The sequence below is a fragment of the Micromys minutus genome (genome assembly GCF_963924665.1).
Source record: "Micromys minutus genome assembly, chromosome: 4".
NCBI classification, from domain to species: Eukaryota; Metazoa; Chordata; class Mammalia; order Rodentia; family Muridae; genus Micromys; species Micromys minutus.
The window spans coordinates 49,483,859-49,507,772 of NC_137973.1; the positions used below are offsets into that span (position 1 = coordinate 49,483,859).

The 23,914-nt window shown below is 42.7% G+C and overlaps 1 protein-coding gene across 4 annotated transcripts in view; it reads right to left on the bottom strand.

Moving 5' to 3' along the window:
* Positions 1-23,914, bottom strand: part of CDC14A (cell division cycle 14A) — a gene marked incomplete at both ends in the record, with an annotated part of 147,093 nt that overhangs the window by 116,896 nt on the left and 6,283 nt on the right. For 3 of the 4 annotated variants that reach the window (XM_080915390.1, XM_080915389.1, XM_080915388.1), the window contains 2 exons: positions 1,048-1,140; positions 11,799-11,874. In XM_080915390.1, the coding sequence (XP_080771516.1) occupies positions 1,048-1,140; positions 11,799-11,874 (169 nt within the window). Of the gene's footprint in view, positions 1-1,047; positions 1,141-6,774; positions 6,820-11,798; positions 11,875-23,914 lie in introns of all 4 variants that reach the window. The other variant, XM_080915391.1, reaches the window with a different exon arrangement.

Here is a 23,914-nt window from a genome sequence, read left to right on the forward strand (position 1 = left end):
CTGGGAAGGTCACACAGCATCAAGCTTCAGGCTTCAGAGACACCGTGAGCTTTCCTGGGAGTGAGGAGAAATATCAGCAGCCTCCCTTCCTGTAAACCAGCATGTTCCTCAGTAGGAAGCACACAGAGCCCAAAGAACTAGTGCTGGTCACAGGGACCTTTTAGCCATGGTGACTTCTGTCCTCTTTTGGCCCAGTTCTAGCCTATCCAGAAATTTCCAGAAACTGTGGTCTGTTCATATAGAACTCGTATTGACACGTTTGTGCTTTCAGAGGACAAAACTTCTATCCAAACTTATTTTTGTAAAAAGCATACCGATTTACTAGGGAGGTTATAAAAATGGTTCATATTCCATTTTTCTATTGTAAACACTTGTATAAACTAATGCGTGGTTAATTAAGAAAAATTAAAAATAATAATCCTCTCCTTTGCTCTCCTTTGCTGTCTAGAGCATCCTCTATCTCCCACCCCCACAAAATAGCTTAGCAGGCTTTAAACTTTCTATCTTGTATTTCACAAATAGACAGACTTTCCCCTTGGGTATGTCCTGGCTAGGCATAAATGTTCTGTGCACTAAAATGCTGATAACAGGAAAATCTGAGCTACACGAAATCATTCCAAGAGTCTCTCACCAACTATCCGAAAATAAATCTACATCTAGACGAGATGGCTCAGGCATGAAATCTTAACACTAAGGAGCTGAGACAAGGAAACCACCTCAAATTTAAGTCCTGCCTGGGCTACTCAGAAAATCCCAGGCCAGTAATACAGAGGACCCTGACTCAGAGCAATACAAAACAAGATGATGATGAAGAAGGAGGAGGAGGAGGGGGGAGGTAAGGGGAGAGGGGGGGAGGAGGAGGAGGGGGAGGGGGAGGAGGAGGAGGGGGAGGAGGAGAGAGTAAGGACTCTGATGATGTTAGTCTACTTTACATTCCTGACTAACTCCCAACCTACTAATGACGCAACTGTCCTGTCTTATCGGACTGTGGCCAGCATTAGCATTTCACTGACTTGATCCCAGAATAACTGTAAAGAAAGTACTTACGGCATAAGCACCTATCAAGAATGCTGCATTTGCTCTTTTTCGCTGGTCAAATGAGGTGTAGTGCACTATTTTCTTTCTTGATAAACTGTAGGACTAGAAGGAAAGAACAAAGCAGAGTGTGACCACCACAGAAAGGCAGGAGTTACCATTCTCTCAACTTCAGCAAGTGTAGCAATTCCTACAATGGAACACCTCTCAAGGCTAGCTTCAGAACATTTGGGACAAGCATGTTTGGAGTTCGGGGGACCCTACCACTCACTCTTTGTGTGGGAGGGGCTGCCAGCTCCCTTCTCTTCAATCCACCGAATGTAAGAATTGACAATATAACCAACATGGACGTCTCTGAGAATGAAGATGGCCGAGTCATTGATTCTCTGCTCACGGGAGCCATTTTGAATAACTGATCCCTGATCTTACACATATGACATGGTATGACATAGCCACACTTCTTTATTCTCAGCATGAGAATTCTTTAGTTTAAGATATGTCAACCATCTTACTGTCTTCTCCAAAACTTCTATGGATACAAACCAATATTAATTTTTTTTTTCTAGTATATACTCTAGAAGCCCCCTTTTAATTAGCTTAAAGAAAATAATTGGTGGAAAAATGAGGAACCATCAAAAGGAGATCAGTAAATATCATAATTCAACAGCCATGTATTAAATTCATGAGCTCAATCATTAAGCACTTGCTACATGCCAGGCAATATGCAGCATGCTCAATCCAAAATCAAGCCAAATAATTTGTTGAACACATGCTAAACATAAAAAATAATAATTAGATCTATTGAATTAAATCAGATTATTAGTCACAATTCAAATCTAGAAAACATGGGTGTGGCTCATAGTTTGGTAAATATATGCATACAAATGCCTTTTAATATCGACTGTAAATTCATACTGTAAATATAAGTAGATTATACCCAGTACACTGAACACAGCCAACAAAACCAAATCCACTACCACATTATTTTCAACAAGGAAAAGAAAGCAAAATCTAAGAACCAAGGTGCATTATTTTAGCTTATGCATGAAAGCAGGAAGCTATGTGTATCCCAGCGAGAAACCAAGATACATTTGATACCCTTTCAGACACGAGTAACTACAGATCACATGCTTTGAAAACAGCAATCTCCTTGTTAACTGAATTTTTGAAAGTTATTGTCTGACTCAGAGACAATCTGTTATTATTGATGGCTTTTTCCAGAGCAAGCAGAGAGAAAAAAAGAGCAGTTGTCTTTGATTCGATTCCACAGAGTGAATTTACTGAGATGATTTAAAGACTTCGAGGCTTTCATCAATGGTGTTCACACGTGGCTTCTTGCTTTCTCAATTTTGATTTATTGAGTCTCTGGACAAATTTTTATTTAATTTTACTATCTGTGTATTAATTTTCTGCCACTTATTGCTCTTCACCAATAAGCTGGGAGTGTTCTCTTGTTGTTTTCTTTTGTTTGGGACAAGGCCTCTCCCTGAATGACCTGGAACTCGATAGATACCACAAGCTAGCCTTGAACTCACATAGTTCCCTCCACCTCTGGATCCAGGGGGCTGACACAGAGAGGTCAGAGGTCACTATTACATAATCTGTTCTTACCTTCCCCCATATTAAGGCTGGGTCTCTTGTATTGTTTCTGCAGATATGTTGTGTGCCCGTGACCCACAGTCTTCCAGACAATACCCCTGTCTCCATTTGCTATCCCATCTAAGAATGTTGAGACAGCAGGGGCATGCCACCACGTCCCAGTCTTTACTCAGATTCCAGGAGTGAAGCCCGGGTAATCAGGCTTGAAAGACTAGCACTTCTCTGTGCGAGCCACCTCCTTAGCCCTGTAAGTTTTAACGATTTCAAAATATTTCCCACAGAGAGCTGCCAAGGGAAGCAAATGTTTGTTGGTTGCACGCTTCCAGCTGACTCACAGGGAGCATTCGGGGCATTTCTCCTGCTCAGATGTTTCTGGACATAATTTACAGAGTTTGGGTCTCAAACACGCCACAGTCAAGCAAGGGTTTTCTGTAGAGAAGCTTGGCCACTGGCTCCCGGTCAGACTCCAGGGAGTGCTGTTCTTACCCAAGGGGTCAAAACCAACTCAAAGTGGATGGCAGCAGAGAAGAATCTTACAAACTTCAGCCTTGCCCCCCTCACTTCAGCCAGGGTCCCTCCTTACAGCCAACCCCATAGTGGCTGGAACCAGTGACACTGTTCATGGGCGAGACATCCTATCTGTGCAGTGAAAAGCACTGGGGATGATAAAACAGTTTGCCATCTGTTTAGCTAATGTTTTCTGTGATTGAACTGATAAAACAACTCTTTTATGTTTTCTTTCAAATATGAAAAAAAACACCATTTTAATAAAAACACGCTTGCCCTGTTATGTAATTCAAGCACCCTAAAAGAAACAGCACCATCCAGGGGCAACATCTACACATCCTAAGGCTCTTTCATGAATATGATGGTTCATATTGACAGGATCAAGAATCCTCAAGAACACAAACCTCCAGATATGCCAGGGAATGTCAGCCCTTCGTGTGAGCGGCACAAGTCCATGCTCTGGGGCCCGAGGTGAATTCAAAAGAAAAAATAACCTCTCTGCTTTTTGAACAACCAGTCATTCACACTCTTGCCACCAGGACCTCCCCACCATAATGGACTGGGAGACAAAATAAATCCTTCCTTCCTTCTGTCCTTTCTTCCTGCCTACCTCCCTTCCTTCCTCTGTCGTTCCTTCATGCCTGCCTCCTTCTCTCCCTTTTTTCCTTCTTCCTACTTTCTTCCATCCTTCTTTCCTTCTGTCCTTCCTTCCATCCATCTGTCCTTCAGTTGCTTGTTAGGTAGTTTGTCACAATAACAGGAAAAACCGGTAATAAGATAGAAAACCTTTATCATTTGGGGAAAGACCACATTTCAGGAAAGATAACAGGGTTCTGCTTTCTAAATGAGCTCACCAATACCTTCTGAGTATCCTCCTTAAGCTCAAAGAGAACCTCATGCCTCTGACAGAACATAGGCCTTGTCTTTACTCACCCATCTCCTCTGCTGTCTCCCAGGTAGGCCTGGCTCTTCAAGGAGAACATTTGCAAAGTTGTGGTCATACATCTGACTTTCAGTAAGCTAACCCCATTCTTACAGATTCTTATTTCTTTATATGAGATGCTCAAAGATCACACACACACACACCAAAAAAACAAAAACCCACTGTACAAGAGCAAAGCAAATGTAAACATGAGTCAAGTCAAACCAGTCTTAAACACAGAAAGGAATATGTCTCAAGAGAATACTAAACCCTCTAGCCAACTCTTCTGCACTTGGCCATGACAGAAATCACTCGCTAGCCACTACCCATTTGTATATATCTTAGACTTCCATCTGCCAAACCTACCATGTATTGCCTCCTGAACCTTCTCGAGCTAAGAGGACAAACAGCCCAGCAGCAAATATCTGTTGGGCAATTACTGTATCTCATCATTTCCCAAAGCAATGGGAGGAATGCCAGAGGGGTCTGGTTCAACAGCAGAGTGCTTTTCAAAGCAGAGGCCCCAAGCAAGGCTGAAATATAATGAGCATACTGCATTTTACCAGAACATAAGCCAGGTACCAGGAAAGGCCTGCTGGAAACCCTTACATAGTCAAGTGTGGGAGGCAGGAGGAATCCAGAACTCTCTCACTGAGGCTGATAATTGGAGTAAACTTTAATTATAAGGCCATAACAAGTCTTGTGGCTCAGAATTTATTAAATAAGTCCTGGGTTGAAAAGGTCAGCGGTATGAAAATTTTTTTCAGAAATAAAAATAATAAATTTAAACCTAAACTGCATTGTATTTTATTATTATGTTATTGTGGGCCATTGCATGCTTGCTGAAAACTAGTACAGAGGGTCCTGCAGACCTTAGAAGAAGTTTCTGACTCAGTGGAATTCAGTCTGGGAAACCTACATCTATCAGTAAATTCTGGGAAAATGTTACACACAAATACAATGCCACCCCTCCCCATCCCCTTGAAATGCTGTGATCCTGAAACACCATACATTTAATGAAAATGCCTTCTGAAAAACATTGAAGTCCCTTGCAAAAGAATTCTTAGCCATGCTATCCACTTTTTAAAAGCACATCACAGAAAAACATTTCCACAGTCTCCTGAGAAATGCCTGCCACAACAAACAGACGTACCCAGTACAGGAGACAACACCTCAGAAACAAGGCCTTCAACAGTCTCTGAGCAAAGCCACCTTCTGTGGAGTCATTCCATAGGCTCAAAATCCAGATGCTCCCAGGGTTCTGGAACTTGGAGTGGGTCAAGTGACAAATGACAAAAGTAGATGCTCTCAAAGCACAGGTAACACAACCCTGCTGTTTCCATGCAGGGCCCAGGCAAAGTACCGTCAGAGCCTTCCATGTCTGAAAGAAGCCCTGAATCCAAACATCTGTATTTTCATCAGACACAGATGCTGACCACAGATTTAAATGTCTTTTTGTAAAAAATAGACACACTGTGTATCCCTGAAAGTTGTTCTTTAAACCTAGACTGTCCTTGAACTCACAGAGACTCTCCCTGCCTCTGCCTCCCCAGTTCTGGGATTAATGTGCATACCACTGCACGTTGCTCAAATGTGATGGTTTGTTTTAAGAGAATTTATCCACCACAGGGCTTGTACCAGACTGAAAAAGTCCCAACATTCCTATTCCCATCAGCACGAATTCAGCTGCTGATGAAGACTTTATGAGGGGGCACTTTATGAGGGGAACCCTGTTTCTAGCCAATGTGTGATCTCAGTTTACGAACATCTGATGCAAGATAGTGGCTAAGGTTTCCTGCAAACAAGGGAACAACTACACAGGGATGGAAGCAGGGCACACACTACACAGTGACAGCTCCCTGAGACCGTCAATAGAAGAGCATCTATCCATTTGCATAGTCAAACCTGCAGAGACTTCCAGACCTGCTTCCCTTCCCAGAGAATCAAAGTTTTATGAGATAAATCACAACAAGTACATAGCATATCATCAAATATATTTAATGGTGCTTGTCAAGCAGAGAAAGAGACACTGTGACAGACCGACTCGAAAATCAAGGGAATGGGGCCACATGCACATTTTCTGTCTTTGAATGAAAAGTTATGGGAAACATTGCATTCAGGCGAACTAACATAAGACAAGCAAGCCATGGAAACTCAGAGGTAGGAGAAAAGGAAGGCATGCTAACATAGGAACGGCAGAGTGGCCTTAGATGACAGTGACATACACAGATCATGCACTTGTTCCGTTTAGATCAGGAAACCACACACCATGTAACCATCCAACAGCAACATGGGATACAAGTGAATGCAAAGCTGAAAGAAACAGTTCATGGGTCCCGTGACGGCCTCTCAGTGAAGGTGCTCACCATGCTAGAAGTAAAATAGCGGAGTCATTTGGCTAGGAGAGCATGTCTAATTAAACTCTACAAGTCAGTCCACCCGGAGTAAGAAAGATACCAGCACAGCCAGATTAATGAACTCTTAATAAGAAACACAGCCCATACACAGCAAGCAAGCGTCACCAAGAATTGTGTCTGATTAAGGAGATCACAGCACAGGGACCATGGTGGCCAAGGCATCATTCTCTTACTGGTGACTAGGTTAGCCCAGTAGCAGCTGTGACAGTAAGCACCTCAACAGCCATCAGGGGCCACTGCCAAAGCAAGAAAGGGATCATGACTCCCAGGGAGCAGCCCGGACTACTTGTTTACCTCCAGCTTTCTCAGGAAAGGGATATTCTTGAACATTTTCTTTGGCTGCACAAAATAAAATGTGGTTCATGTTTTGTTTGGAGCTAAGATAAAAACAGGTCGCATTTTTTTTTAATTTTTATTTTAAAAGAAATAACTGCTTCTTTATGGTCTATTTTTGTTTGTTTGTTTGTTTGTTTCAAACCCAGTAGACTGCATTAATAAATGGGACAATTGGTCAAAACAAAACAGAAACAAAAACACTCATAAAATTAGTTCTCAGTAGGTAAAGGCAGGAGGATAAGGAGTTCAGGACCATCTTCAGCTGTGCAATAAACTCCAGGCCAGCTAGCATGCAGGAGTGTGTGTGTGATCATTCTGATCAAGCAGGTGAAGGCACTTGAGACATCTCTTACGAGGGTCTTTGAGCCTGAGCATTTCTCAGTGCATACAAAGCATCCACGCCTTGCCTCACGAGCTCTCAATGTGCTTGTTCCCATGAGTTACAGTCCCACTGCCTCTTAAAACTAAATGAACTGTCTCCAGAATGCCTCTCGCTTTTCTTCTCCCCAGTCCCATCAACCTGAAACAGAAGAGGACTGCGTGAGGAGATCGAGACGCGTTCTCGTAGTTATAGAGAGTGTCTGCCGTTACATCAAAAAAGAGTTTTTGTGTACAAGGACCTGAGAGTGCGGCTGCTTGGGTCCCAGGATAGAATTACTGCTCCTAGCCATTCAGCCACTAGGGCATTCCCAGAACCCACCCCTGCCAGGCCCCTCAGTGCCTTAATGCAACCCTTTCTTCCAGGATGTCCGCTCTTCTTGAGCTTTTATGCTGGAAAGGTAATGGGGATGCTTTGTAAATGGCTCTGAATATTCTTTGAATCCTTTCAAAATGGTCCAAGATTACAGTAATTGTCCTGTTGATTCATGGCAGCAGCTGTGGGCTTTTGGGTTTTGGTTTTTTCTTTTTTTTAAGTTGCTGCCCTAGAAAACATCTCCTTTTTTTCTAATTCTTTTTAAGCCCAAGCTGAAAGTCCTGAAAGCCTCTGTTTCTCTGAGGAAAAGTAAAATCAATATATAACAATGTACCAACTTTATTAAGAAATGCTTGTTCAGTCATATTACTTTTATTAAATCTTCAGGTTTTTTTTTTTTTCAATTAGCCTTGAGGGTTTTTTTTTTTAACTGATTAAATTAGGAGAAAGTATTGTTTATTTTTTAATCAACTGCCTGTTTTGTCTCCTGCTTCAGCCTTGAAGCATTTGTGTTGTGGCTCAGTGTTCTTAGCATTGTCTGAGCCAAGGGTGCCTTTGAGAACTAGTAAGGGGCCGTGAATCTTCTTGGAAGAAAAATAAAATTACACACTAAAGTGCACGTGTAATTCCAGGATTTATCCGTCCCTTGAAAGTCCAGGTTGACCATTCCTGCCCTCCTCTGTCAATCACGGAGGACGCTTTCCACTAAGCAGCACACATGGGTGGCCAGTTGTATTAATTACTCTGAGATCATGTCTCTCCTCTCTGGCTGCTGCTTCCTCACAGGAAGAATTGATCAAAGCCAGCAAATTCTGACCTATGATTGTGTCATTTATTAGTAGCAATTTGTCAAGCAGTTTAAAATGAGCAGTTGACTTGGTTGCTGGTGGGCATGATGCTTTTTTTTTTTTTTTTTTTTTTTTTTTTTGATTTGGGACACTTGAAGCAAATATTTAATAAATAATTTTTCCATTCTGGCCAACATAATTAAAACCAAAGTCACTGGGAATCAAATGTGTGTGGACACATCAAAAGGTGGAAAAAATCAGTAAATTTGCAGTAAATCATCATCTCGAAGCACTGCCCTGCAAAACACGTCATGACATTTAAGAAATGTGAAGCTTGGGGACTCACAGCAAAAATTACCTATGTACTGCAGGCATAAAACTAGGAAGGGAAAAAATTATAGCTAATATAATGCCAAGAAGAATAGCAAATGGCTTAGCAGGTAAAGGCACGTGCCACTAAGCCTGACAACCTGAGTTTGATCCCCAGGTAGCACAAAATGAAGAACTGACTCCTGTGAAATTGTCTTCTGACCTCCGCACACACAACATAGCAGCCAACACACACACAAACACACACACACCAATGAATGGAACCAGATCAATCAGACAGGCCATGGTGACAAATCAAATGCATCAATCACCGTGGAGGAAAGCACAAGGCTCGGGGTAGCAAGAGTGATGAGGTTCCCAGGAAATCAGCACATGAAGTCATCCACAGGAGGAGATGTGGCAGCGAGGTGGCCTGGCCCCAGTCAGAATGAGGAACCACAGAGAGCAAAGGTGAGGTGTCAGTCAGGTACCAGTGCTCCGGGAGAACGGGGAGCCTGTAAGTATAGAGATGCTTCTGGCAGAGTGATGCATGTGTAACAAGAAGAGTTGTTTCCAGACAGGAGAGAACACAGCCAGGATGGCAGCCATGGCTGGAAAGGTAAGGAGACCCAGAAACAACTGGAACAATGAACACAGAAGGATCCTAAACGCAAAGCCCCCATGACCCCCAAGGCAAAGGTAAGAACATAAACACTCACTCCGACTTCACCCGTGATGCTGAGCAGGTCACACATCTCCTAGGCATCCCATCTCGTCCTGTGATCTCTCCACAGCTATCATTTAGATGCCTAAAAGGATACTGACCAGCTTCATCACAGGAATGACAGCACTCGGGTCGAAGCAGGTGTTTATAAACTTCCCGTGAGAACTCTTAGATTTCCTTTACAGAGGTGATATTAAGAAGGTGATTTGGCATAGCAGATTAATTTTGAAATTTGGTGATTTCTGTTTTTTGTTTTTTTGGTGGTGGTGGTGGTGGTGGTGGTGGTGGTTTGTGGGTTTGGTTTGGTTTGGTTTGGTTTTTGGTCTCTCTAAATGTGGCTCTGGCTGTCCTGCAACTGAGTGTGGAGAACAGGTCCACTGCCTCACAGTGCTGGAGTTAAAGGGGTGCATCTCCACACCTGGCTAGAATTCTTACTTTATTGATAAAAACGGATTCCACAAATCCAAAGCAATCCTATACTGGCTTTGGACTGCTAAAGCAAACCTTTGTCTCCTGATACAGAGATTCCATTTGATATGGTTTACTGAAAGAGCCCAAGACTTATTACCATTGGAGTTTTGGAAAATCAATCCTTCAGAAAGCTACAGAGTACCCATTAATTTTATTAAAGCTAAAAATGGCATTCCAGGCATATATGGCTGGTTACTGATCACTAGAATAAACCAAGGAGGCCGTCTGAACTTTAACGAACTTTCATAATGATGTAAGGAAGTTTTGAAAATGAAAGGAAATTTAAACAAGTCTTTATACGCATTTACCAAAACTGTTAGTTATAGAATATGGTAGGACAAAAACAAAAACAAAAAAACAATTCAATCCATCTACTCTTCTACAATCACTACAATAGAACACTGAGTTAGATGCATAATCTCATCTTTCTAATAATGATTTTTTTTCTTTGTTAACTCCAGATAGTATTTAGGTCACATATGGTTACTTGTAATACAAGGTTCATGCCAAATACATGATGTTGTAATTAGGAAATAGGAGATTAAGAGATTGCTTAGTGGCTGAGATCATTGCTATCTAAGTGTAAGGACCTGCATTTGGATCCACAGTACCCATGTAAAAGTGGGGGGATGGGCTGGCTATATAGACTGGTGACACCAGACCTAGAGGACAAAGAAAGGTAGATCCCAGAAACTTGGCTGGTTGCACAGACTAGCCAAATGCTAAGTTCTGGGTTCAGTGAGAGATCCTGTCTCAAGGGAATAAGGTGGAGAGTAATAGAATAGACCCAATGTCTTCCTCCAGTCCCCCTACACACACACACACACACACACACACACACACACACACACACAGAGTTCAGTCATTTAAAGTTCATTTTATATTAAAAAGATTATTTTTCTAAACTACAGAATAGCAGCTTGGCTCTTGTTTACTTACTTCAATAAATTTACAATGTCATTTTCAAGTTAGATAATAATGCGTTGCTTTGATTCCTAAATAAGTTGGGTATGATAGTTTGTTTTGTTTTTTTTTTTTGTGCATTATATAATTATAACTGAAATGTCATTGTATGACCATGTAACACATTGAGGTTGATGGCAAAAATCTGAAAATGTATAAAGCATACAGTATATTCTACAGGAAATGCTCTGCCACACTATATGCATATCTAAGTTCAACCAAAAACCAAAGGCCGTCACTGAGCAGTCATGTGTATAAGATGCTATAGTATAGAACAGCCACACTTTATCCAACATGGAGGTTAATAACAGTAAGTTTACAGGTCTGTGATTCTCTTACAAGCATGCACTGTGGTGTACTGTCTTCCAAACTCAAACCTCCAAGAGGTCCATTTATAAATTGGAAGAAAAATATAAATATTGATTTTCATTTAGCAAACTTAATAACGCTAGTAATATAAATGCTACTTTTCAGTCCACAATGCGAAATTCATAGGCACATACAGAGAATGAGAAGGATCTCGTGTTATGTAGACACCGCAGGCTAACACCTGCAGCCTGCCCACATTCTGTCATAGTAGGTAATTCATGGGTCTTACTTCTTAACTCTCCAAAGATGATGTTTAACAAAATTTTCCATTTTGACCAAACCTGGTTATTTTCCTGATGAGACCCTTCCTTCATCACCCTATAATGCATCTACAAGCAGAGGTGAAGGCTTTGGGAAAATTACCCTATGAAGGAATCTGATATAGATTCATTAGCAATCTGAAAGGCTGTGCCGCCCTCTTAGATCATGATTGCAGTGACTTCATTCAGCTCATATTGCAGTTGTCCTGAAGAAAGAATGGGGTTGACATGTCCTTTGTGGTATAATCCAGAGGATCGATTTCAACTTCTCAGTGACCCCTCACAGTTTTCTAAAGATCTAAATCACCCGATTAAATCCCCGTGTGTGCGAAACCATCCCACTGGGCAGGTTTTCTGACTTAAACATTTTCATCCCAAGACATAAACATATCTAGAATACTCACTTTTAGTTTCTTGTTTAGCTTACAGCAGTATCTGTACACCATTGCCAAGTTCAGAGGTCCAAAATCTGCATAGAAACTGAGATATATACATATATAAAATAGCATTTAGTACAAGTGCAGTTTTCAGTAATATAGATGCTCACTTTTCATTTCACCTAATTTATGATCAAATTCCAATCACCTTCAGGAAGGTTGAACACAAGTGCCAGGCCAGGGAACTCAGTCCCAGTCTCCTCGTGGTCTACAGCTCTAAACAATTTCTTAACACACAACGTTTTGGACAATTTTGGACAATTTTGAGTTTTAATTCCCTTTAACCCCCTACCGTGCCATTTAGGAGAAAGAATTGAAAAGCAGCCAAGGGGATGAGGAGTGTGGATTCACTCGTGTGGAACTACTCTCTCCTGCTTTTACTTCTCCGCCGACTCCATTGTAAAGCTCACAAACTATTCTAATTCCAAGTCTTCCCCTCAAACATGCTCAATACTCACGGATCTTAGAGCAGTGGCCCCTTTCCTTTTTCCTTTTCTTTTTGTCCTGTCCTGTTCTTGGATTTCCCGGAGGCAGTATGTCTTTACCTTTGGCTGGACTCATCTTCCAACAGGCCTTCAGCACCTCAGTGTGCCGACAAGCCATTTTCCCTTCAAAATAACCCTGAGCTTTCTGAGTCACTCAGCGTGAGACCTCTTAAACATAGTAGAGCAAAACCAACTCCTTTATCAAATGAGCTACCACTCTCATATACCCCTTCCCTTTCTGGGCCCTTTCCAGGATGAAGAAGCCGAGCTCCCCTTCACCCTAGCCATGTTCCGGTAGAGTTCTCAATCTCCTTCCCAATGACCGTGCATCTCATCAATCTCATACTTTCGAGGCTGAATGGCTCCTCTCTACTCAAGGATGATCCCGCCAGCTAGCAACCAAAGCCTAACATGCATGCTCCCAGCCTCCCAACTGGTCTTGTCTCCCAGCAGATCCCCTTCATCATCTCCGTTCCACAAGACGCATCCACCCCTTAACCTCCAAACACTCCTCCCACTATTGACACAACTCTCCGCTCACATCAGGCATCTTACCTAGAATTCTCCCCCCTCTTGTCACTCAGCATCCTCAATATGGCCTTAAAGTGCAACCTCCACAAAGCCCTTCCAGTCCCATTAGGGGGCCCTAACCAAACTTTGCTCAAAGTCCTCAAAACTTACCATTTCAGTAACTCTTTCAACAACGTACACATAACATCAGATATTACGGAGAATTTTACATGTTGATTCTATCTCATCAACTGCAACATGAGCTTCCCCATCAAGAACCGTATTTATTTAGACCTTACATATTTGGAAGAATGCCCTAGATGCTATGCAACAAAAACCGAAGCATCATGGAGCTCATTAGTACTCTAAATTCAACTCAGCCTGGAGCACAAATGTATTAAATACCACCAAGTTTGGGGGAAAAAACTGTCTTGAAAACACCCTCTTAACGAGGAAGACATTTAATTTTTTTTCTGCCACCCAAATCACATATGTCACTCCAACTTCAAGTTGGCCAATAGCTATTGGCTTTTACATGGGTATGTTTTGGGACTTATATTATAACACTAAAATTGGCTGCTTTTATACATCGTGTTCATAAAAAAGATAAGGCAAAATGCCCCCCCAAAAAAGACTTCTAATGATATAAAGTAAAAAGTTTCTTATTTACTTCTAAAGTTCCCAGTATGGTGTTAACTTGTTTCTAAAGTCCCTAGTGTACTGCAAGACTAGAAATATAAGCAGGAACCCACTGAAAACCACTAGAATGAGGACTGGGGGTCTCTCAGTGGTACAGTCCACACTTAGCATTTTGCAAGGCCTGGGTTCAAACCCCAGGGCCAGGAGAAGAAATGAGAATGAACCAGGTATTAATAGATACCTAACTGCATTGCATAGGGCAACAATGTTTTTACAGCAAAGGTCTTCTTGTTCTTGGGTTTATTTGGAAACAGTGCTTCTTAACAAACATACCTTGGCTTTTTTTTTTCTGTTAGAACATGCATATTGACAATTAAGTGTGGAATTTTGGTCATTATTTCAGCTTTTGAAATTCATGCTGAACAAGCCTCAAAAAAACGTACAGATCGGAACTAAAGAGGTGACAGTTTAGAGGCTGCTCTTCCAGAGGACCAGGGTTTAATTCCCAGCACCCCATGGGGGCTCACAACCATCTGTAAGTTTAGTCCCAGGAAATCCAGTGCCCTTTTCTGGCCTCCATGCATTTTGCACATATGTAGCACACAGTCAGGCATGCAAGCAAAACACCTATGCACATAAAAGATACATAAGATGAAAACAAAAAATTAAGAAAGAAAGAATCCAAGTCATGTAACTCCAACTTCATTCTAAACACTATGTATCAACTTCAATCTCATATTTAAAGCTACACAGTTTAACAGTGAAGCCCACTTATATAAATTCACTTTTGGAGGCAGTGTTAAAGAACAAGATTGTTTTACCAAATTCAAGGAAGGGACGTGGGTATCAGTCAACCAAATACAGACCTCATCATTACAACCATCTATAATTCTCCAACATGGTTAAATAGATGTAGGCTACTTAAAATGACAAATGAAAATGACTCAAAAGCCACATGAGACACACAACCCCAGACCTGGCCTGTGAGAAACAATGGGCAATGCCCATCAAGATGAAAAGGCCATAGAAGCAAAACTGGCTACCACAAATAAAGGAAGCGCTGAGCACCAAAAAATAGATACTATTCCCCCAAAAAGGCATCCCTAGCTGGTCGGTGGTGCCATACACCTTTAATTCCAGCACAGGATCTCTGTGAGTTCAATCTCATCCTGGTCTACAGAGAAAGTTCCAGGACAACCAAGGCTACACAGAGAAACCCTTGGTGGGGAGGGGGCAGACAGACAGACAGACAGACACAGACACAGAGAGATCTTTGCTAACTCCTGAAACAATACACACACAAAGAGAGAGAGAGAGAGAGAGAGAGAGAGAGAGAGTAAGAGAGAGAGAGAGAGAGAGAGAGAGAGACGGGGAGAGAGACTCACGCATAATTTATTTCCTTTTTTAAAGAACGATTTTAAAGGTAGACTCCCTTGAACTTGCAGTCCAAACACTGACCAGCGTCTTCTCCATTTTGTCAAATTCCAGCAAAATATCTTAAATCAGAGGCAAGTAAAGCCCCCCTCCCGCTCGATGTTCCGGTCTCATTGGGCCAGGTGGACCTAGTTCACTGTATCATAGCACCGTCATCCCCAAATGAAGGAATAAAGAAGATGGTCTCCCCACCGACGCATGCTTTTCCTCTAACAAGGTTGCCAAATTATAGCTCCACAGTTCCAACGAATCACAACAAGTTTAAGAAGTGAACATCGGGCAACAGGTTTTCTATTCAATATGTGTAAAAAGCCAAAATCAAGTTATTTTTATCTGATTTCAAGTAAAGAAGCTCAAAGAACTGACTGAAGTCTATGGAGTCGGCACATGAAGGAAGGCAGGGGGAGAAAGAGGGAAGGCTGTGGAAGACACCCAAGAGTGGAGAAAACACTTCCCTAGTCACCTGGATTTACCCTACACACAGCATAGCCAGCACATCCTACTCTTCTCACGAGACTTACGGACCTCACGGCTTATGACTGTCTGGTTTTTCTAGTGGGCTGTAATTTCTGTGAGACTGTCCCTAAGGAGATCATTGTTTAAAGCACCTCCATGCCTTATTCTATACATTAGGAGCTTTGTGCAAAGCTGTTCAACCTCTCGGCAAAAAAAACAAAAAAAACAAAAAAACCAAAAAAACCTACTTTCCAAGCACTGCCTGGTCCTACCAAGAAACTTATGGCCACCCATTCTGGGCAAAATGCTACAAGTTAACATGTTAATAGAACAGTTCTTGTGAAACCAAAGGAAATATTGCTTTTAAAATAGGATGCCTTACACTGTAAGAGCGTGAGGCATGCCAATACTTTGTTTTTCGTGTGTATAGTATTTGTTTCCCACCCCGTATGTGTGTGTTTGTGTGTGTGTGTGTGTGTGTGTGTACATATCAATGTATGGAAACTGCATGTGTGCCGCTTATGAACAAGGAGACCTGAGGACCAACCTTCGGGTGTTGGTTGTCACCTCCCCTTGTTTCAACAGCTTCTCTGTGCCTGTGTGAACCTGACCAGTTGGTCCAGGAGTTTCTGGAGAGTATCCTATCTCCACATACCATCTCCCCATAGGGCCATGCTGGAATTACAGCCTCTGATGCTACAGCGCCGGGCACCTCTGTGAGTTCTAGCGATGTATATTTGGTTATCAGACAAGCCTTTACCCACTGACCCATCTCTCCAGCCCATCTTTATTTTTTGTTGTTGTTTAAGAGCATTTTTGATACCAGCTAATGTTTGCCTTACTACAGATGTTTCCCTCCAACCATAAGATGTTTTTGATCCTGACGAAAAATTATGATTACATTCTTAGAAGATCCTGATTGCTTGGTAAATATTAACCTAAGACACTGGGGCACGAGTCAGAATGCAGAGTGCCTGCTTATGCCCTTAGAGCAAACCTGCCACAGTTACAGATGTTACCAAGTTTCCTGTGTACAGGCCAACCTGAAAAAGAACCAAAGGCCACTTGGTACCACGGGATTCCAGTAACCATTTGATCACACATCCCCAGGCAGTCTCAGCCTCATGATCGACTCTCCTGTCCCTGACACATCCTTTCAGGAAATCCCGCTGCCTCACACACAGTAAGGGACCTTCTTCTCCACTTAGCACTTTCTTTAGCCCTAGGCACAGGGCAGGGTTGTGTAAGCCTTCCGCTGTTATTTCTGTAAAATGAGTGACCAGGCAGCAGCATCCAGCTCTGTGGTTCACGTCTTCCCCTGCTCTGAAGCAAAGTCAGTGAAGGCAAAGTCCCTTCCAAGACTAATTAACAAAAGCAAGAGGAGGCTTTCTTTGGGAATGCTGTGCCAGGATTAAAATTCACTCCCACAAAAGCATTCTCAAAGCATGTAAGTTAACCCTTCTATTCACCAGCAGCAACTGATAGCAAGAGAACTGGCGGCCAGTCTATTTCTCTTTTGCAGAGATAGGGCTGAGCCAGCATGCATAAAAGGTTAACTCACCTTTCTGAAGCCTGGGGCCTGAAAGGGGGAAAGGGCTCTGAACCCAGTGACAATGTTCTTATTACCCCCCCCCCAAGACCCTAGAATTAAAACCCACACCCTCCACCTTGCTTCCAAGAAACCAGATGCTGTAACTCTACCTTCTCTCTTTGGGGACTTATTTTTTAATTCCCTTATTACCAACAAGCTCAAGCCACAAGGAATGTCTGAGTTCCTGCTTTAGACCTTCTTCATATACTGCTCCCCAGTCCTGAGTAACACGTGACTCCTGCTTTAGATCTCAGCACAATCATCCTCTCTTGAAGAATTCTCTTCTCATCCCCACCTCTTTGGCTGCTCTCCAAATGTGCATATTCCACAGGCTCTGTTTCTTGCCTTCAAAGACCTGGAGGTCTTTGGGGGCTGAGGGCGTGGCTCATTTGGTAGAGTCCTTGCCGCGCATGCACACAACCCTGGCATTCATCCCCAGAATTGTATAGAATGGGTTAGAGGGGCAAATACCAGGTCATTTTCTGCTACCTAGTAAGTGCAAGGCTAGCCTGGGATAAATCAAAGCATATCAAGAAGGAAAAATACTTGCTATAGTTCTTGCCTCCTTGGAGGGCTTCAATAGTCTACTTTTAACACTTAACTAGTATATTAACTAAAACGAACTGCAGGGCAAGCTCCCTAAAACAGGCTGAGCTAAACGTCAGTTCCTAGGCATCCCGAGCACCTAGTCCAGGGATGACTGAGTAAATAAATAAAGAATTCAACGTCTGAAAAAATAAACATAAAAAAAAAACACTTTTCATTCTAAACATTCTAAACTGTTCCAGTCTAAGTCTGGCTGGGGGTGGGGGGGACTGACATATCACACTTTATAAGGTCTGGGTACAAAGAAAGGTTAAGGGGCTGGAGAGACTGCTCAGTGGTTAGGCACTCTTACTGCTATTCCAGAAGACTTATATTCATTTGCCAGTACCCACACTGGGTAACCCACAACTGCCTAACCCCAGGTCTGAGAGACCCGGTGCTCTCTCTAACCGCCAAGTGCATCGGCACCCACGTCACAGAGGCATTCACATACTTAAAAATAAAATTTTTTCAAAAGCCTGAAGAAGCCACAGTGAGGGTCTGAGAGTGATAGGATTGGGCATCCTCTCTTCCATGAGGAGAGCTGGGGCACACCACAGCCTGCTCCCACCACCCCATCTTCACTTCTGGTGTGCTCCAAATGCAGCCTGCTCCATAAATAACCTCAGCCAGAGGCAGCCCCCCCCCCTCACTATTCATCAAGGCGCCCTTTCTAAAAGGTCATCTACAATTTCAGTCTGAGAGGTTTTTCCAGCTTAAATGTCCCAGAGCATTTACTTTGTGTTTCCCAGAGCTGCAGGTATGTGTTTCATAAGCACATTGGGGAAAGCATGAACAAAAAAAAAACCATGAAGGCACCACGCAGCATCCTCAGCAGACCTTGCCACCTTTCTTTAACCTCACAATCAGCAAATAAAATGTTTTTAATATTTTTCAGATCTACCCTGCTGCTCCGAATCAGTAATTTGATTTTTTTCACAACGAATGTAGATGCTCTGTGAGCTCCTGATCCTTCCTAGGTAAAGGGGTGTATTCAGTAAGAAATCATACAGGCGCCAAGGAGTTCAGTACCTGCTTTGCAAGTACCAGGACCTGAGTTTGGATCCCCTACATCACTGTAAAAAGCCAGGTACGGCCTCACGCATCTGCAACCCCAGGACTGGGAAGGCAGACAGCTGAACCCCAGGAGCATGCTTGCCAGCCGGCCTTGCCAAATCGGTGAGAGACCCTGTCTCAGAAAAATAAATGAGGAGCAACTGAGGAAGATATTTGATGGTCAGTAGGCCTACCACACACACACACACACACACACACACACACATCTGTATAAACAGGAACAAGTATGTACATAAAACACTCACATGCACATAAAATAACTATTAGAAAGAAATCAGGCAGGTATGCTAAGATCCCAACTAGAAATTTCACTTATCTGCCACCCAAGTGAGCCCGAATAGGAAGTAAGCAGAAAAAACAAAGCTGGGTTGTTTGCTTTTAACGCTTTCTATGAATCTTTACCCGTGTTTATAAATCTCACACAAAGTCTAGCCTTGTTTTACACTCAACATTCAGAAAACAAGTTTTCTGGTGCCTCCTCCCACTGCACATATAGGCTCACAGCAGATCAGGGTGCAAATGGTGGTCAGAGGTGGGTGCACGGACCCAACAGCAAGCAGGACCAAGAATGTACTCAACTGGAGGCCAGATGTACCCCACACAGTCACCCCAGCACTCGGGAGCCTGCAGCAGGAGAACCATCGCAAGCTCAGGGCAGTGTGGGTTACAGAGCAAGACCCTGTCTAAAGAACACTAGAGAAAGAAGGAAGGAGTAAGGGTGGGAGGGAAAAAGGGGGAAAGAAAAACTCAATTTGTAGATGTTACCAATAAAAAATAACCATATGGCACCAATAGAAGACAAAATGTTAACAGGAGCCATTTTAGTATACTAGAAAAATGAACATGTGTGTGTGCACATGGGGGGTGCGTGAGAGAGAGACAGAGACAGAGAAAGAGAGAGAGTCTATGTGCACAAGCATGCCATTGCACATGTGTGAAGATAAGTGAACAACTTGTGACCCTCACCATGTGAATCCCGGAGAATGAACTTGGCCCACTGAGCTTGGCACTAAGAACCTTTACCCTCTGAGCCATCTCACCTGACTAGGCCCTTTGATCTCTACAAAGCCTCAGGCCTGAAACAGAGAACTGTTTAGTCGATGTATTTGTAATTACATAATTATGATCAGTTCATTCATTCAGACAGAAACACGGGTTCCTTTTAGCAAAGCCTAAGAGTACATGGTATTTCAGATAAGATTTCTGTAGGTTGAAGATGTAGTTTGATGGGAGAGCACTCGCCTAGCACAGCTCCTCCAAGATGCACACATGGAACATTCCAATTCTTTGTATCAAGTGCCTTAGTGAACTGTTCACTTCTAGATGGAAGTAAATAAATGTTCTCCTTCCATATGCTGACAAAAGAGACCAATTTGGAAGAAAAAAAAACTTTACTAGCTTTCTGAAGAAAATCATATTTTATAACAAAAGTAAATCAAACTAGCAAATTCTTCCATTTATCAACAAGATATGAAAATGTTGAAAACCAAAATGCCAACTTTATGAATAACAGAAAGGCTTCATTTTATAAAACTATAGTTTGGGAGCTGAGGAGATGGTTAATCAGATGAAGGTGTTGGCTAGAAAAGCTTGACAACCTGAGTCAAATCCTGGAATCCAAGGAAAGACAGAGATCCTCTGACAAAATAAATTTAAAACTATAGTTCAATATAAATGTCTGTATGAAACAAGCTCTGTCACCTAGGCTGGCCTCAAACATACAGGAATTCTCCTGCCTCAGACTCACTAGGATTATAGGCATGAGCCACTACCTTCAGCAAACACAAACATTTCTTACGGAGGAATCTATTATCAACCACAAATAGTTGTGGCTATTTACCAGATATCAGTTATCCAGGTTGTCAAGGATTAAACATATTTCAACCAGAACAACAGAACTTGAAAAGCCCCACCCAACAAACAATTCTTTGGTGGTCCTGGAAGTACTAAGTTATTTTTTTATTCTTAATTAAATTGAAATTAGAGCCTAAAAAGTAAACAATAAATTCCACCATCAAACATAAAAAGTCCAACTCAAACCATGACTCCGGCGAGCTTGAGATCAGCTGTCCCACACAGTTCCCCAGACTTTAAAGCTGTAACTGGCTAAATATCCTGGTCAGGTGTTGTCTAGTTTCTGCTTGAAGACCCCAAGAGTCAAAGACTCCATTACAATGAACCCTTTTTACTTCCACTTCCCGTCTAACTACACAAAACAGAACCCCAATCACAAGACAGCTCATGCCTCCTTCAGACTCGAAATACACAAACCTACTTAACCTCTGGCTTTCTCCCAGCCATCCAAGGTAACGAAATTTGTATCCCAAACATTCCTCCTCCCAAACTATGGGACGAGTGCTCAGAGCCCTGATCAGTTAGATCCTTTCCACTCATCAGTAAGCCCAATGGGCAGATCAGAGGATCCCACAGAACAGCCCATTCATCTGCACCAGTGACTGCTCTCCTCCAAACAGGCTCTCTCTCTCTTCCTAAACACACCTTCTCTTAGGACTCTGCCTGAAATAAGTCTCCCTCCCTCCCTCTTGCATTTCTGAGGCACCGCTCTTATGTCAAGCACAATGCTAGGTCTAGAGATACTACAGTGACCAAGGACTAGCAGTACTGGTCTCAGACATCATAAAATGCACTGTGCTTGTTACACATTAAACATCACTCCATGGAGAAGTCTTTCAATAACCATGGCCATAACGAGTTCTTAGTTTCTTCACTCCTAACACAGAAGACTGGTTTCGGAGCTTCATACACTGACCTCCATCCTCATCATGTACCTGTGTTTACCCAGAGCCCTGCTGCTAACTCTCACCCCATCTCCAGCTCCGGGGTATTCTTCTGCACAGCAATCTGCAGTCACTTACAAATTTCAAGTTTTCTACTTTATACACCAATTTTAAACAGTGTGCCCGGTCCTTTCCCCACCCCACCCCACCCAAAGTTGATTTGAGCTGTGGCTAAGTAAATCATTTCACTTCGGGCTTGGGAATGTGTTTATGAACTTACAAATGAGAACATCTGATGTCTTAGGGGTCTACTTCAAACAAAATAATGAAACCACTTGGATCACTCTCTCACGCTGCCTGATAGAAGCAAAGCCTGTAAGCAGACTCCTTAGCTCTTCAGTTCAAGTGTGTGTGTTTGCCAGATATCTCAAGCAAGCTGAAAAAAACCTGAGTTACAATTTATCACCGTGGAGATCAAAGTCCAACTATACACCGCCAAGGCCTAAGAGGTCAAAGAGGAAACTACTTAAACAAATATAAAAGTAAAATTGGATGGTTGGAGATCAGATGGTGTAGAATGAACTGTGAGAAGTTGGGCATACTGGCTCACATCTGTAATCTTTGAACCTGAGAGGCTCAGACAGGAGAATTACCAAGAACGCAAGACTAGCCTAGGCTACGGAGTGAACTGAAGGCCACCCTGAGCTACAAAGTGAGACTTTGTCTCAGAAACCAGAAGGAAGAAAATGGAGCCCTGTGAGGCTGAGTGTATAGACCAGTGTTAGAGTGCTTGCCTAGCATGCATAAGATCCTGGGTTAATTCCCCGGAACTGCAGGAGGAGGAGGGAGATCAGTAAGTGCATAGCCTCATAATGCATGCCACAGTATTCTGTGGCATTTTGTCCACCGGTACATACATACCCAAGTAAACACCTACAATGTACGTGTTTAGGCCAGAAGTTGTAAAAAGCAAAAATTCTCCTGGGCAAAATGCTCCTGCCCATGCAAGAATGCATGAAGGTTACAGGTTAGCCTGCTGCTTTTGGATTAGACCTGAGGCCTGCTCCTCAGGAATACACTCAGGCCTAGTACTGAGAAGCAGTCATGGCTCTGGAGGTCACAGACACTAATGCAAAACCTACTGCTGCTGCTTTGCTAAGGAGCACATGTTTTCAGACAGCTTTCTAAGTGTTTACACTTATTCCCCATAGACTGGTGCTTCCTTCAACCTTGGCAGAGAAGCTTCTCTCTGAAGTGGTCAGTAGTTAACGCGGAGACTTGTAACTCTGCAAAGTATAAGAACGCATAAGAGTGTTCAACCCTAGACTGGACGCCAGTATCAGCTCCTAGGAAACATCATGGAAGGCGGTGAGAAGAAGGTAAACTAGGAAAGAGTGCTGTGAAGTGCTGTCTTGGGGACATGACGTGAGTGCTGTACCAAAGAAGTTACTGAGGCCACTAGACCACCTACCCAAGATCAACTCAACAAAATCAGTCTTCCAATAGGCAGCACTAATTAGAGTTTATAGGTTATTAAGGGGGAGAGAGAAGTGCAGACAGACAGACAGACTGACTAACTGACTGACTGACAGAAAGAAAATGCACAAAAGTGAGGAGTGACTGAAAAAATGGAAAAAAAAAAAGATAGAGGTTCCTGAGGAGAGTGGAAGAGAGAATTAGCATATATATGATCAGGATCCATTGTTTACAGGTATGAAATTGTCAAAGAATAAATCAAAGCTATTCTATTATTTAAAAAAAAAGAAGAATATCTGAACCATACTGAGGGTTGGCTCAGCTGTTTGTTTAGTTAGTGTTTGAGACAAGGTTTCATTCATCCCAGGCTGACTTTAAACTCCTGACCCTCCTCCTGCCTCTACTCCCCAGTGCAGAGGTGAGGAAGCTGAGACACTATGCCAGCTTTACATAATGTAGTACCCAGTACTGCAACACTGTATAAGCTGAGCTACATCTCCAGTCCATTTTGTTTTTTAAGGCAGGCTCTCACTATGCACCCCAATCTAGCCTTGAACTCAAAGATCCACCTCTCTCAGCTTCCCACACCCAGCTAAGAGTATTCATCCTTTAATCTTCTGTCCAGTGCTGGGGAATAAGCCCAGGCCTTGTTACCCGCCGAGAAAATACTTTCCTACTGAGCTACAGCCCCAACCAAGATTGCTCATTCTAAACTGTTGCAAGATATTTGATCACACTGTGAACCCCAAGATTGTATTATTTACTGAAAATACCTGTTTCTAGTTGTGGTGTGGCTCAGCCCTTAGTATACACCTTTAATCTCAAACAGTGAAGAAAAAGTTAGTTTGTAGAAGGAAGCACCCATATGTGAAAGTGATGTCTAATTGAGGGGCAGACAAAGTGATGAATCAGAGAAAGGTTTGCGAGAACAGGATGTGCCCAACTCTCAGAAGTGAGAAGGGAAGCTATCTGAGAGGCAGCAGGGGGCGGGGCCGTGGTATTATTGGGACGGTGGTACAGAGACAGGGTGAAGAGAGAAAACAAGCTAGACACAGGTGAAGACGGAATGAGAAGGAGCCAGAAGATTAGAAC